The 16,523-nt window shown below is 42.9% G+C and overlaps 1 protein-coding gene across 4 annotated transcripts in view; it reads left to right on the top strand.

Annotated features, from left to right (window-relative positions):
• Positions 1–16,523, top strand: part of Elp1 (elongator complex protein 1) — a 63,446-nt gene that overhangs the window by 18,490 nt on the left and 28,433 nt on the right. For all 4 annotated transcript variants that reach the window (XM_036178146.1, XM_036178149.1, XM_036178147.1 and 1 more), the window contains exons 11-25: positions 1,227–1,457; positions 2,554–2,724; positions 4,140–4,239; positions 6,563–6,745; positions 9,166–9,272; positions 10,039–10,142; positions 11,814–11,867; positions 11,952–12,057; positions 13,059–13,174; positions 13,522–13,595; positions 13,865–13,943; positions 14,033–14,112; positions 15,126–15,263; positions 15,368–15,453; positions 15,949–16,097. In XM_036178146.1, coding sequence (XP_036034039.1) covers positions 1,227–1,457; positions 2,554–2,724; positions 4,140–4,239; positions 6,563–6,745; positions 9,166–9,272; positions 10,039–10,142; positions 11,814–11,867; positions 11,952–12,057; positions 13,059–13,174; positions 13,522–13,595; positions 13,865–13,943; positions 14,033–14,112; positions 15,126–15,263; positions 15,368–15,453; positions 15,949–16,097 — 1,778 coding nt within the window. The remainder of the gene's footprint in view (positions 1–1,226; positions 1,458–2,553; positions 2,725–4,139; positions 4,240–6,562; positions 6,746–9,165; positions 9,273–10,038; positions 10,143–11,813; positions 11,868–11,951; positions 12,058–13,058; positions 13,175–13,521; positions 13,596–13,864; positions 13,944–14,032; positions 14,113–15,125; positions 15,264–15,367; positions 15,454–15,948; positions 16,098–16,523) is intronic.

Raw genomic sequence — 16,523 nt, 5'->3', positions numbered from 1 at the left:
TTTTCTTCTGTGCTATTAAAACATTTATATCTCATGATCAACAGCAGTGAAGTGAACGTGTTCATAAATCTTTTAGCTTGTCTATTTTCTGAGTTTCTTTCAAACTCATTAATCAGCAGGACTTTTAATCTGACATGTAATTGAGTAGTTTGTTCATTCATTTATTCATTCATTTTAGGTGTTCTTAACCCTGACTAAGCCTTCGTCTCAGAATTGGACTCATTGTTTGGGAGAGAGAATATATATTGACATTAATTATTTATTTTTGGTCTTGTTCAGGATGTAATCAGGGCCTTATAACAATTTCAAAACCAAACAGACCCAGACTTCCAAGTTGTTTGACTGTGCAGCCACTCAGAGACCAGTGATTCCCAGATTTGAAGCGGGGACACTGACAGACACAGGCTAACGAGAGTACAGGAGTCCTCACAGTATCTGCCCTCCGTTACATAAACCTGTGGTTCAGCCTGCTAGCCCATGGCCACATAGACACACTGTAATGGTGTGATTAGAGAGCTAAGCATCATTTTCTGTGATCACTAAGTTAAGAATTAGTGGGAAAGTTCAAATAAATTCTTTCATGTAGTTAAAGTCTTAATTTATATGTGTTTTCTATTGATAAAGGCCAGCTTGGATATAGTCATTTTAATACATATTGGGATGATTGAGTGCATCTTAATTAATCTTCAGGCAGCTGAATACTGGTTGATAACTAGATAACCTGGGACATAACTGCATACAAAGCACTGTGAGGAAGCAGGTATTTTAAACCCACAGTGATGCTGGTCCAGAACCTGCCTGGAGTACCTTGGCATAACCGTGTGCCGTGTAAGGACTTTGTCTACAGCAGACCACATGTTAGGCCCTAGTCTCCCTGGACTGCATCCCCCAGGGCACTGTAGCTATCTTATTCTGTGTGAGGATACTTTGCAATGCATGCACTTGATACCTATGGACTTCACATTTCTCAGACAATATCCCTACAGTGTGATGCATAGCTGTACGTTTAGTCTGGTTATCTTGCTCAACTTCGCATGGGGAAAATGTCCTGAAATACTGTCTTAGCTATCTTGACATTGATTATTATATAATTATTTTGGAGAGACCAAACAGGAAGAATTCTTGGAAAAATACAAAGCTACTCTACCCCTGTCCGCTCTTGCTAATGGACTGCAGCTTGTTTCCCTGGTCTCTGATGGCAATCCTTCCCTTTTCTCCGCACACAGTCCAGCTTTGGACCACCGGGAACTATCACTGGTATCTCAAGCAAAGCCTGCCCTTCAGCACCAGTGGGAAGAACCAGATTGTGTCTCTGCTGTGGGACCCGGTAGTGCCATGCCGGCTGCATGTTCTCTGTCAGGGCTGGCGCTATCTATGCTGTGACTGGCACTGGACCACTGAACGGAGCTCCGGAAATAGTACCAGCGACTTGGCAAATGTGGCTGTTATTGATGGAAGTAAGCTTCTGGGAAATATGCCCATGAACATGCGGGTCCTGACCCACATGCCTGCAGATGTGCTGGTTTAACCCGAACAGTGGGGAAATTGTCTTTTTGGTTGTTTGGTTTGATGTCTGATGACCAGGAGTGTCATTAAATAGAATACATGCTCTCGTGAAAACCCTAGTTCCACCACCCCACTTCCCTGTTGAACCATATTTATTTATAGCCTTAGACATTGACTGGTCTGGCTTTTGAAGTTGAAGACTGAGGATTTTCTCCTTTTGCCAGAGAAGAGTGAAGCCATGTGGGTGGGTCAGTGGGGTCTGTTAGCCTTGTATTGGCCGTGCATTCCGCTATGTTTGGCTTTGTTTTTTATTTTAAGCATTGTAAACTACCTCTTTCTCTAGGCTTCTCAGTCAAATCCTAGACATTTATCTCCTGTGAGGAAAATTGGTGTTTATAATTACATGTAGGCATCGGTGGTGGAGAGCTGGATTGCAGAATGAAATAGTCATAGACAGTTTGCTGATAGCAGATAGACACACTTGGCACTAAATGTTCTGGGTAGTGCTTTTAATAGTGGTTTCTATAATCATGTTCTGTACAGAGAACTTAGTCATGTGTTATTCCCAGTATACACATAGAAAGGTACTTTTTTATTGGGGGGTGGGTCTTTTTTAGATGGAGTCTTGGTATATATCCCTGGTACTCCCTGTGTAGAGCAGGCTCCTTGAACACATGGCAGCCCTCCCTCCTGCCTCAGCCTCCCAATTGTGGCCCTTAAGGTTTTGGAGGTATAGATTAGTTTAGTCTCTCCTCCTTCCAGGTTTAAAGCTGGAACTAGAAAGCTCTTGGTTGTTTTGCTCCGATCCCTGGCACCTTAATTTTTCAAGGGCAGAGTAGGTCTGCAGGCCACACTAGCCAGGTGCTGACAGAGCTGCATGTACCCATGCTGTTTCTAAGTTTATTAATGAGAAAACACCAGAAGTTATTGTGAAGAAGTTATTACTGCATGCTGCCTATCAGTTATCATTTAGGTTCTCAGTGAGGCTTCCTGTCTGCTTTTACACACTGACCGTGCACATGGCTAATCCTCCTTTTTGTTGTGCAGACAGGGTATTGGTAACAGTCTTCCAGCAGACTGTGATCCCACCTCCCATGTGTACCTACCGGCTGCAGATCCCACATCCAGTGAACCAAGTCGTGTTCTGTGCTCACCTCGGAAAGAGCGATGACCTTGCTGTCCTCGATGCCAGTAACCAGATTTCTGTCTACAAGTGTGGTAAGTGGAAACACCCTTACCGAGAGCTCAGTGCAGTCCCTGCTCTGAACAGAAGCACGTCACAGTGTGGGGTCATCTCAGCACCAGTGCCTCTCAAATTCAAGTCTAATGGATTTTCTTTGTCACGGTATTTAAATGCTGCGTTTTCTTCTCGTTCTGTCCTGATTGGTTCATGCGTTCATTTCCCTGTGCCTTGATGATCCCGGAGACTCCATTACTTAAGAATAACATTCAGCTCTGGAAATAGTGCAATGTTTTCCTGTTTCACAGACTTCCCTGCCTCTTCCTGCTTTATAGAGGTGTGTACATGTGGCCGTAAATGGGCAGTGTCCGTATGCCTGTGTCCTGGAAAACCTGGCATTTGGTGTCCTTTCTGAGGGTCTGTGGTTGTGTCCTGACAGTCATAGCTGTGTTTCAGATACCTGTGGGAGTTTCAGTGAGGACAGCCTCTGTAGCTGCTGAGAGTTAATTTACAGAGGAGTTCCTACTTCCACATCAGTCCTTTGTAAATGAGCAGGCTACTTTTCATAGGAATTCTCTTTGGGCAAATCACCAACGTCTCTGATTTCAGTTCCACACTGTATAATGCTGTTGTAGCTCTTCTTAAACACATGAAAACCACTGTTACATAAAGTAATGCTCACATGTTCATTGTCAAGGCATGTAGTCTGTCAGCTGGTAAGTGCTGTGCAGTGAAGTTAAGCATAGACTGCCATAGGAGGAAAAGGGGAGAGTAGTAGACTGTTGGGGCAGGGGTCACAAGGAAGGTCTCTCTGTGAATGTGGTATTTGAGCAGTGTCTTGCGGAGAGGCAGACAGGGAGGCGGCACATGTGGACCAGAGCATTGCCAGCAGTCACAGAGGTGTCTCTTGTGTTGTGTTTGGGAAATAGCGCGATGGCCAGTGACCACAGGAGGACAAAGGAGGGGGAGTGGTGGGCAGGACAAGAGGGCCTTCAAGGCCTTTACTCTGAATGAGCTAGGAGCCATTAGAGAGCTTGGGACAGGGCACAGTGTTCTGTGTCTTGAGCAGGGCAGAGTGTTTTAGGATTGTATTAGCTGCTGTGTCGGTGAGCTGGAGTAACAGTGGAAAGAGGCTGTCTGATGAATGCTAAGGACTGAGACCACTGAAAGATGGCTGGGGACAGTGAAGAGTACTGACAACATGGAAGGTAGCCCCTCCCCGGCCCTGCTAGATAGTCTTTACTGGTGAGAACTGTGGCCGAAATGGTATTGATGGAAAGCAGGTTTTGATTGAGCCTGAAGGGTAGGTAGGTGGCGATTCAAGATGGAGGTTGAAATGTCATTATTGCTTAGATTGCTTCATTTATCTTCTAGAACCTACTAGTCCTAAGACCCTACATTCTTGGTCTTCGGAGAAATAGTGTGCAATGTTGTTTGTATTTTTGTTTTCTAGGTGATCAGCCAAACATGGATCCCACAGTGAAACTGGGAGCCGTGGGTGGAAATGGATTTAAAGTTCCCCTTAGAACACCTCATCTGGAAAAGAGATACACGTAGGTTCCTAAGTATTTTGCATCTCTGGGAGTGGAATTAGGTATCATTCTGTCCTGAATTCATCCAGCCTGTGTCCTGGGGCAGGTGAAGGAGGTACACCTGCTGAGTGAGCCTGGTGAGGGAAGCCAGTCACTTAGTTTTACTGTGTGCCATCTATTCCGGTGGCAAGGACACTCTTCTTCCCACAGCTGCTTTGTTCTCTGGGGACTCCCACAGGAAGACGGAGGAACAGACACCAAGGCACAGCTGCATCCCTCACATAATGGGCATATACATGGCGCTAGTGTGTGGGTGACCCGATTCACCTTCTGTCTTGGTCTTATTTCAGATTCAGGATTTCTGGACGTTGTCATTTTAGACTCTCAGGTTGAAATCAGAGCACACTTTTGAAACAGCAGTACAGATGAGTGGGTGTAATTAAGTGCCTTGGGCCCACTGGAGGCGTTTGCAGAAGGGTATGGAAGGCAAATCCTGAGTACTGGCTACAGGGGACCAACAGAGCACCAACAAATAAGAGAACAGTTACCCAGGATCATGGACCTGCTGACTGCAGAAGCCAGGGCTTGATTCTGTTCAGTTCGGAGTGTTCCCGTTCTAATTACCAGGGACACCCGGTACAGGATTAATAGAAGCAAGTACAAGTAAGAGACACTAGGGAGGGGTTTTGGGTATGAGTCGTGTGTTCAGTACATTCCTAATTTTCAAGGAAGTGCATGCTTTGCTGCCTGTGTATGGAATGCTGATAAGCTTTTAAAGGCCTCGTATTCCGTCATTGTACACTGTTAGGCAGCTCTCCAGTTACTGCAGTAAGTGCCAGGCATCTAGCAGCTTAAGGAGGAAAGGTTTACTCTCACTCCCAAGGTTTGGGGTTTTAACAGCCTGTCGGCCTCATGGCTTTGGCCCAGGCTTCATGATTGTAGCATGTGATGGAAGAAACCCACTCACCTCATGGCAGCTGTGGGTAGAAAACTAGAGTCACACCTCTTTGAGGTGAGGGCATTCTTGTAGATTCAACCATGCTGCCTTGAACTCACAGACATCTGCCTGCCTCTGCCTCCCAAGTGCTGGGATCAAAGTCACGTGCCACCACTGCCCAGCTCCAGATGCAAATATTAACATATAATTTGAAACCACTGGTCAGAGATATAATTCAGATTAAAAGTGAGGCAGTTTAGAACAGGGCTTCTGAACTTCTTCAGTTCACGACCCTTTTTTTACTAAGTAGGTTTTATGTGACCGTGGGTATATAGATATATAAAATAGTGTACAAATCAAACGTTTACTGGTAATCATAAACTTATTTTCAGACAATTCCCTGGGACTGGGGAGATAGCTTAGCCAGCAAAGTGTTTGGCTGGAAAGCTTGAGGACCTGAGTTTGATCCCAGAAACGACATAAAAATGCCAGGCTTGGTGGTATGTGCATGTAATCCTAGTTCTGGGGAGGTGGGACGATGGCAATCCTTGGGCTCGCTGGCTAAAAGGTCCGTCCTAATTGGTGAGCTCACAGCTAGTGAGAAGCCCTGTTTTAAAGGAGGCGGATGGTATTCTTGAGGATGACACTTGAAGCTGTCCTCTAGCCTGTCCGTGAACACATAGGACAGACAGACACATAGAGTAGTGCAGCCTTGGTTCCTTGTCATACATATAATCTCACCGTTTGGTTTGTTTATTAGTTATTTATCTTTGCAATCCTCACGTGCAGTTATGTGACTCATAGGAGGCAGAGCGTGCTATAGACCAGCTTCTTAAGTAGCTACTGCTGACTTGCCACTGGACCCAGAGGCCGGGAATTCTCCTTTGAGAGGTGACAAAACAGTGCCCAGATCAGCAAAGTGTTAGAAGCAAGGAAGCTGTGCCAGTTTACTAGTTGTTCGGATGTGAGGCACTTCCTTAGGGAAGGGCCCTGTCTTCTGAGGCAGGTACCTGCTGGTATACGGTCTTTGTTGACTGGGGAGGGCCCTGTGATTCAGTAGCTTAGGCACAAAGGTGGGGAATTTTCTTACATAGCCAATTTCAAAATGATACTCTTCAAATATAGAGATCTTAGGATATGAGGAAGTGTATTTCAAATAAATCCTACATTCTTAAGCCAGACAAACATTATTTTGGAGAGCATATCTATCAAATGGAGATTTCCCTCCAACTCTTGCCTTGCCGTTCCCTCCCAAATGTAGTCCTCCTACCTTTGTGTCTTCTTTTTATAACTTCTAAGTCCAGCTATAAGGAGTTGGCTGTATTTTTCCTTTATAAGGAACGGTTTTAAAGTTCAGTGAGTTAAAGCTTTATTCTTACTGTGTTTATTCTTGAATATTTGAAACAGAATTCAGTTTGAGCACAATGAAGATGAGGAGGTAAACCCACTGCGACTGAGCCTTCTCACCTGGATCGAAGAAGATGTTTTCCTGGCCATAAGCCACAGCCACTGCAGCCTGCATTCTGTCATTCACCGTTTGACTGTGGCCCCTTCGGAGGTGGAGGAGGAGCAAGGACAGCTGAATGTCAGGTATTGTGGGTCATCGACGTATTCAGTCTGTAAATTCGGCAGTGAAGTTACACATTGTGTGTGTGGACATGGGCAAGGCTGAGGAGGAAGAGACAAATAGCAAGGGGCCTGGATGTAGTTTGGTGTCATGTCAAAACAATAGATCAAAGCTGTGTCAAGAAGTAGTAAAAAGAAGCATATCAGAAGCACAAAACATTCATAAGTATTTTAATCCACGTATTCGTCCAGTTATTCATGAAGTAATCATTAGAGTTTACAATTGATTTTAATAGATAATTACAGTGGTCAGTTCTCATGGGCCAATGTAGTAAAGAAACATACATAACTACATTTATTTTTAAGTAGTAATAGCAAACTTGGCCCTCTTAGTCTGTGTGTGGCTTTGTTTATACTAGACGTCTCTTTGTCAGTTCCTACCCCCTGGGCCTGAGCTTGTTTGATTCATGACTTCATCAGTGTCATAGAACAGTGTTGACAACTGCAGAATCTGTCATTCAAGCTCTGGGGGTTAGTTGAGAAAATTTCTGGCCAGCTCCCAGAATGCTTCAGGTTTCCAGAGGAAGACTGGCTGCTTAGCCTTGTGCTCATGTTAACCTTCACATTAGTTTGTAACTAAAGGCCTACCTGTTAGATCACATTCTGATGGTAACTCACAAGCTTCATGCTATCTTGAAGAAGCCTCCTGTGAAGATCTCCGTGTTGACTATGTTCTGCAGTAGATATGTGCTGCCCTGAATTCGGCAGAACCCTGCTTTCTGATAAACACAACAGTTTGGATTAGAAATGTCTGCATTTCTGTAGTTTCTAACTTCTTCAACATTAGGGATCTAAGTAAAAAAGTCATTTATGATTCTGTTGTTTTAATTTTTGTTTCTCAAAAGACTGCTTTTTGTTCATATAAGATACTAGTGTCTAAGAGATGGACTGGCACTCCGTCAGTTAAGAACTGTCGGCAGCCTGCGTTTACTGTGGCTGCACCCTGTAAGCATACTCTTCTGTGTGTTGTACCCATATGAGTTCACTTTTTCTCTTTGTACACACTCTTTGACATGTGCTATCTGCACTATCTATCCACTTGAGGACTGGCCTCTGAGGTGTAAGGAATCAACTGAGTTGTCTGCTCAAGCAGGACCCAGTCCCATTGTCTAGTCCCGTCTTCTCATAATCTCTGGAAGGTAGTTTGTCCCTCACAAAATTCAAGGTCTTGGTAGAGAAATGAACCTGTTTAATTTAGAGTTTACTTCTCTTCTCTTCTGTTTTTTTTTGTTTGTTTGTTTTTGTTTTTAAGATTAGTTAAAAATAAACTCCTTGAATAGAATAGGCTTTGTTTTTATAGGTTCCTTCTTCCTTAAGAAATTGTATTGTTCTCCATCATTTATTTATTTTTGTATTTAGTGGTATTGAAGGTTGAACGTGAGGCTCTGAATATGCTAGGGAAGCATATGTCCTCAGCCTTCTTTTCTTCTTTATGTTTGTGCTTACCTTTCTGGGTGTTTGGAATGTCTGTGCACCATGTACAGGCAGTGCCCATGGATGCCAGAGAGAGCATCAGATCTCCTGGAACTGAGTTACAGGTTATTGTGAGCAACCATGTGAGTACTAGGAACTGAACTTGAACTTGGGTTTTGTAGAAGAGCAACCAGTGCTCTAAATCTCTTGGCCATCTTTATAGCCCCCTCAGTGTTCTCTTTACTTTTTTAAATTTGAGACAGGATTTCAATATATGTCCCAGGCTGACATTGAATTTACTCTGTAGCCCAGGCATCTCTGAAACTTGCAATTCTCCTTCCTAAGCTCCCTAAGTAGCTGGGAGATTACAGGGTGTTCTCACCAGGCCCAGCTGATGTAGTTTATATGTTAAAATACATAAGGAAGCTGAGTGTAGTGGTACATGCCTTTATTTTATTATTTATTTATTTATTTCGAGACAGGTTTTATGCCTTTAATCCCAGTCCTCTGGAGGGAGAGACAAGAGGATCTCTGTAAGTTCGAGGCCAGCCTGGTGTACAGAGTGAGTTCCAGGACAGCCAGAGCTACACAGTGAGACTCTGTCTCAAAAACAAACAAACCAACAAACATACCAAAAAAAGAATACATAAGGAAATCAATAAACTGCAGTATATTATAAGGAGCTCCCACCTGAGTGGGAATGTTGTTCCTCTAGGGTAGACAGCCAGCTTGCTGGCTCTAGAGAAGTGTGTCAGTCTGTCTGTCTGTATCTGTGAGTCTTGGACTTTGTTTGTAAAGAGTTGATGTATTACATTGACTCGGGCAGTGTATCCCAAAGGGTCATTGTTAGTTTTCACTATGGCAAAATCAGTGAAATGTCTGCATTTTTAAGAAAGGTTACACCTCTTTTATACTTATCTCCTGGTTTTGTTTGTTTGTGTGTTTGTTTGTTTGCTTGCTTTTCGCTTTAGTTCATCCGTGACGGTGGACGGGGTCATCATTGGTTTATGTTGCAGTTCCAAGACCAAGTCATCAGTGGTACAGCTGGCTGATGGCCAGGTGCTCAGATGCCTTTGGGGTGAGTATCAGAATTTTAGGAAAGCAGATTTATAAATAAATAATTCTTGAGAATATGTACTTGTATCTTGTCAGTGCTACTTAATTATTGGAGATTGTTTATTCCCAGGTTTTTTTTTTTTAGTTATTATTTTTAGCATACAAAGTGATAGTTGTCATTATGGCATTTCCATGCATTGTTTTTGTTGATCCTCCTTCTCCACTCCTCCTGGTGGTCCCTTAACTCCCTCCTGCCTTTACATCACTTGTACTCTGTTACCCTCTCTTTTCTTCCACCCTCCCAGGACTCTTCTTCCCATCTTTTGATTGCCTTCATGGTATTATGACCTATACCCACACTCCATGCATTATAGAGATTAAAGTCTAGTGTCTGTGTATAGACAGAACGTGTGGTGCTTGTCTTTATGAATCTGACTTATTTCACTTGGTTGTTAGTTGACTTTTGCTTGTTTGCCATGCTGAGATTCCAGCCTAGGGCTTCATGCACACTAGGCAAGCACTATATTGCTGACTTGCACCTCAAACCAACGGCTGAGCCTACTGCTCCAGGATGCCATGCTGAAGAGCAGTGTTGGCAGGCCTAGTCTGCTCCTGTTTGTAGTGTCCTAATGAATGGAGAGAAATCCAGATTGCATGCTGTGTTTTGTTTTGTATTGGTTTCCTTTTTGGGGGATGAGATGGGGATGTTGTTTATTCTGTTCTTTCAACGCCTCACAAGAAAGAGCTGATGAGCTATTTGTAAACTAAATTTGCCAACCTTACAACAGAATCACCGTCTCTGGCTGTGGAACCGTGGAAGAGCTCTGAAGGACTTCGTGTTCGATTTGCTCATCCATGCACACAAATGGAAATGGCCATGATTGGAGGGCAGGTAAATAAAGCGCAGGAAAACTGACCATAAAGAATAGTTATTGCCAAGGACATTGAGTAGAAAAGCATGGGTCTTGCAGCTGGAACTATATTGCCACTGAATCCCCAGGGCAGTGATAGGAAATTATCTTTCTCTCTTGACCTCTACCTTCTTCATATAGTAAAGGGGAAAGTCAGTCTTTCAGCGTTCAGGAGAGAATTTAGGGAGATAATATATGTAATTAGCCAATTTCATATCTTACAGAGTCCTCAAAGCTTTATTAAATACCTTATGATGAAGATATACATTCTGAAGAATAATATTCAACAGATTGTCATTCATAAATATTAGAATATTTGTATTTGATGAATTGTAGGATATAGTAGTTATGAAACAAAACAATTTCTGTCTTAGTTACTTTTCACCATAACCATGGGAACTTGAAAAAGAAAGCATTTAATTTGGAAGCTTGATATTCAGAGGGTAGCAGAATCCATGATCATCATGGTGGGGGTATGGCAGTAGGTAGGCATGCATGGTGCTCAACAGTAGCTAAGAGTTTACGTGTTGAGACAACCACAAGGCAGAGAGAGGGAGAGGGAGAGGGCGAGAGCGCGTGCAAGCTCTAACTGGAAAATTGCCTGGGCTTTGGAAACCTCAAACCCCCAGTGGCATAATTCCTCCAGTAAGGCCACACCTCCTGATCCTTTCCAAACAGTTCCACCAACTGGGAACCAAATATTCAGCTATATGAGCCTATGCGTGCCATAGTCATTTAAACTACCACACCTTCTTTTGATAGAGATAGACTCATTCCTTTTGACAGGAGAGTGAAGGCAAGGAACAGTATATGATGGTAGCAAACAGTGAGGTGTTTGGGGATAGCTAGAGGATGATAGTTATGATGATGATAGTTCAAGAAAGCCTCTGAGACTGCTGTGGTGAGTGTGCTGAGACACAGAGGAGAAATCGGTTCCTAAAAAGGGAGCTGGTCCCAGGAGAAGGTTCTAGAAACCCCTTGAGTTGAGAAAGATGGGCATAGTACATGGCAGTTTAAGGTAGATGCTGCAGGCCACAGCCGCCTCATATTGTGCATCTTGGCTCAAGTCTTCTGCTTGAGGTATGATGCTGTCCTTCCCACTTGAGGTGGCACAGGGCAGAGGCCAGGACTTTGTCCCTGCCAGGAGTATAAGTCACTGTTCAGCAAGACTCTTCACTTGGCCTAGATGAACAGAAATGATGGGAGTGAAAAGAAATACACTACTTTTTCTGATAAGTAATTAGAAGTGAACCCTCTTACCCTCTCTGAAAAGGGTAAAACTACTGGTATTTTTAATCATCAGAGAGATGTGTCTCCTTCATGGTCGATATGTGGTTCTATGTGGTTCTGGCTACCCCAGGAGTAGGGTGGAGAGGAATGGAAATAGGATGGGAGGTCAACATAGACTTTTGGAGGAGGAGCCAAAGAAGGGGATGAGACAGGTTCAAATGAGCGCAGTCGATAGAGTGGCTTGCTTGATTGGGTGGTGATGTGTGCACTGTGTGTGGCACTAGCCCTGGCTGAGCCATCTGCACCCAGGCCTGACTACAGAGGCTTGGGGATCACAGAGCACTAGAACTGTATGGTAAAGACCATAGGTTTAAGTGCTTGGGAGTAGAGTCGCTAGTCATTTGAGTTTCATTTCTTTGCAGGAGTGTGTCCTTGGTCTGACTGACAGGTGTCGCTTTTTCATCAATGGCACTGAGGTATCCAGGCTTGGTTTGGGTTGGCCTTGGTGTTCTTTCCAAGTACAGTCTCTAACTTCCCTTGGCCTGTTTTGCCTGTTGCAGGTTGCATCGAATATCACATCATTTGCAGTGTGTGATGAGTTTTTACTGTTGACAACCCATTCCCATACCTGCCAGTGTTTTTCCCTGAAGGATGCTTCACTTAAAAGTAAGCTTTTCCTTTACAAAGTGGAGGTATTCCCTTTTTCCAGTGTCTTGAAGTCTTGATGACTTTTAAATTCTTTATCTACTTTGGCTGTTTACCACAGAGACCTAGGCTCACTCACTTATTAGCTTCTTTGATACAGTTTTTTTTTTTTTAACATTGTATATGTGCGAACATGACTACCTGCACCTATGTATGGGTATGTGTAGGTACAGGTATCTGTGGAGGCCAGAGGCATTGAATGCTCTGAAAGCTGGAATTACAGTCAATTGTGAGTTACCCAGTGTGGGCATTAGGATCTGATCTTGGGTCCTTTGAAATAGCAGTGCACACTCTTCACCCCTGGGCCACCTCTCTAATCTCCTCAACATAGTATCTTTGCTAAATCATTCTGTTTCAGTTACTAGAAACTCCACAAATAAATCCTAACTTAAGTGACACATTCTAAAAAATTCTTCATGAAACTTTATTGTCCGGCTCATCTAACACTCATCTAATTCCCACACAGATCCCCGACTGGCTATATGCTCTAACTCTTAGTAATGGTTCTTTCTCATTGCTCAACCATTACTGTACTTCTGGACATCACCTTGAGATGTGTAGGGTTTAGTACTGAGTTTGATTACATTACCTCCCCTCTCCCCAGTATGTCCTTATTCCAAAAGGCCAGTTTGCTTTCGTGTTCGCTGACTTGGAAACAGGAACTCTTTCTGTTACTAGTGTACCATAATGTGAAGGTAATGCTAAGAAATAGAGCAGCTGCTCCAATCCCTGTATTTTCCAATTGCTGAAGAAGCTGTGTGTCTGAATGTGTGAGAGGGCTCTATAAAGAGAGGACCCTTCCCAGAAGTGAGATTACAGGAAGGGCCAGGGATCTTGAGGCTGAGTGGGAGAGCAAAGAACTGGACATTAACTGAGCTTCAGATGCTGGGCAGCTTCAGTGGCAGTTAATGGAATGTGGCTTGCTGTGGTCATTCTCAAGTCTCAGGCAGTGGTATTTTTAGTGTTACAGGCTGGTCTGTGTGGTAATAATGAGGCCAATAGAGAATTTCTACGGAAAGTGGAGAGGGGTTCACGGATTGTCACAGTTGTTCCCCAGGACACAAAGCTTATACTACAGGTAAGCTCGATTCTTCAGACTTCAGACCTGTTATGGTCCAGTCACCACCACAGAGTACTGACAAGCTGCATTTTAGACTATGGCACTCTTCAGACTGTTTTAACCCTTTTTTCTCGGCTATCTGTTGGTTTTATGCGAAGGAGTGTCAATTGATACAAGCTCTGACCAATACAGTTTAAAGGGAAAGTTGCTTGAAAATCAAGATAAACATTGAGCACACTGGATTCTATTAATTTTATATTTATATTTATTATAGCATTGTGGTGCTTCAGGGCGGGTTAAATAGAACTGCATTCTGCTGCTTCACTGGTTTCCAATTGACTAGAGATGTTTTGATTTCTTTTGAGATGCCGAGGGGAAACTTGGAAGTTGTTCATCATCGGGCCTTGGTCTTGGCTCAGATTCGGAAGTGGCTGGACAGGTAAGCTGTGTGTGACTGTACCTGTGTGCACGTAAAGACATATAGTCCAGGCTCCTGTGGTAACTAAAGTGTACATTTGAAAAGGAAAATAATGTGCCACCTGTTATGGTTTTCCTTCTGTAATTTCAGACTGAAAATCAGGAGAACTTGTTTATTATATTGGCTGTAATCATATTATAGCCGGTCTGTGTTGTAATGAAAATACACCAGGCCAGGGAACTTAGTTTCTCATGAAATATGCTTTTTATCTGTTTTCTCTGTTTTTGCAGACTTAAGTTTAAGGAAGCATTTGAATGCATGAGAAAACTGAGAATTAACCTGAATCTGATTTATGATCATAACCCTAAGGTAGTGTGTGCATCTGACTTGTCCTCTAAGTTTATTCTTGAGTGAAGATGATCTGAACTAAAGTGCTTGTACATTTTGTTGTTTGATAGGTATTTCTTGAAAATGTGGAAACCTTCGTAAAGCAGATAGATTCTGTAAATCATATTAACTTGTTTTTCACAGAACTAAAGTAAGTATTTTGATAACACATGAGTATCATATTCTAAGTATTGTCTCTTGGTAAAGAAATCAAACCCAAGTAGCTGAAGAGCGGAAGTCTTCTTCATATAATAAGTCATTGTAACAGTGGGGGCCCAGTAGGGTTTTTGCTCTAGACCTTTAGCAACAGCAGTTTTAAAACTGATTTTAGAGCTCTCGTCCTGAATTGTTATTTGGCTGGTTTCTTAGGTTTGCTGTAAAATTATTCTTCTCATGAGATTGGCTTCAAATATGATCCTTTCTCAGTGATGATATTTCCCACCAACTTCTTAATGAAACTTTCTAAGCTAGGAAGACGTTGACTGTTGGAAACGTCTAGTGATACCACCCAGGTTCTGTAGTTCCTGCTGTTGTGCTCTTTGTGCCTTTATTGCTGTCCATGACCCACCCACACTTTTCTTGATTTACATAGATGGCAAAGGAAGTTGAAGACAGCACTCCATTTACTTCACCTTGGGTCACGTTAGCCAGAACATACTCTTAGTGTGGGGTAGTTAACTGCTGCAGAATGTCTAGTATTCCATCCAGTGAGTTTCAGCACATGCTTACATATCATTTAATCCAACACATCTATTCTCCATTCGTCCTTGTGCCTCAGCTCTTGGGCTGTTACTGTGTTTCAGCACAGGTCAGCCTTGTCTGTTTAACTACATAATGTAGCCAGAAAGTTTTTACTGTGGTGTGATTACAGCTGTTTTCACTTTCAGAGTTGAGCTCAGCCATGTTTTTGCATGCATCACTAGTTCATTCATTTTTAATTGCTTATGGTTACCTGGACACCTTGGTTGTACCCTGCTTTAGGTTAATGTGAGCAAAATTATGAACATTATTGAGTAAGCCTTTTGTGGATATGTTTGATTTCTCACTACTTGAATACTTTCCAGGTCCTTTTTCTTTATTGTCTCACAAGCCTGCCTGGTATATGTTAGTAGTTGGATCACCAGACTGTTTGGTAAATGACCTATTCATACCTTTGGTTCTTAGGGAAGAAGATGTCACAAAGACTATGTACCCTCTACCGGTTTCCAAGGGTGTCCAGACGTCCAGGGATCCTGATAGGAAGAAAGTTGACCTTATTTGTGATGCTATGAGAGTAGCCATGGAGAAGATCAATCCTCACAAGTGGGTACTATTTTATTGATGGCATCTTTGGAATAACTGGATGTGGAGATGGCTTTGTCTAGTTTATTCTTCCTGTCATTCTGGTGTTTCACTTACTACCTCAGGTACTGCCTGTCGATACTCACATCTCATGTGAAGAAAACGCCCCCAGAACTGGAAATTGTGCTGCAGAAGGTACACGAACTTCAAGGTAGAGACCTGCACACAGACACTTGTTTGACTTGGCCTTGACAGTCATTGTTCTGCAGGTGACCATTGCTGTGTCATTGCATGCCACAGAATTAGCATTTGACTTTTTGGTCACCATTTTCAAATGTAAAGATTTTGGGTGTAAAGCATTTATGAATGAGTCGAAAGCATATGTTTATCTTGTCTCCCAGTCTGTCAGAAAATCTCAGTACTTGGTTGCTGGGCCAGGAGAGTTTCTCCCGAATGACTCTGTTCTGTTGTTCTTTCTTTTGTTCATATATGTGCAAGGTCTCATGTAGCCCATTCTGGCCTCAAACTCACCATGCAGCTACAGATGACCTTGAGTTTCTGCTCCTCTTCCTGCACCTGAGTACTGAGATAACAGGAGCACACCTGGTTCTAGATGCCTGGGGATCAAACCCAGGGCTTCGTGTGTGCTAGATCCCTTGACTGACTGAGCTCCACCTCCAGCCTGTGTTTTCTTAACCACCAACAGGAAATGATCCCTCTGTTGCTGAGTCTGTGAGTACAGAGGAGGCCTTGAAGTACCTACTACTCCTGGTAGATGTCAATGAATTATATGATCATTCTCTGGGGACCTATGACTTTGATTTAGTCCTCATGGTAGCTGAGAAGTCACAAAAGGTATGTGGAGTTTGTACTTTTTATACCATTTTGAAACTTATTTATATAATCATACTAGTGTAGGACCCTGCTCTTTAGAGAGCAATTCTTTTTCTAACTCTATGAGTGGATACAAATTTGGGTCTCCACAGTGTAGTTTTTTTGTTTTTTAATTCTTTGAGGGCCTGCCACCAAGCTCCCCAATAAATCACACACATAGGCCTTTTTTTTTTTTTTTTTTTTTTTTTTTAAATAAATGCCCAACCTTAGCCTGGCTTGTTTAAATTATCCAGTTTCTCTTTCATTACATTTTGCCTCTGGGCTTTTTGCCTTTTTTTATTCTATATGTCTTTCTTTCCTTCTTACTCCATTGCTGGCTGTGTGGCTGGCACCTGGTGTCCTCTTACCCTTTTCTCGCTCCTTGTTCTCTTCCAGAGATTTTTCCTC

This window comes from Onychomys torridus, chromosome 2, assembly GCF_903995425.1.
Source record: "Onychomys torridus chromosome 2, mOncTor1.1, whole genome shotgun sequence".
In the NCBI taxonomy this organism is placed as follows: Eukaryota; Metazoa; Chordata; class Mammalia; order Rodentia; family Cricetidae; genus Onychomys; species Onychomys torridus.
Note: the sequence above shows the minus strand (reverse complement) of the source record. Positions and strands in the feature narration are given on the sequence as shown.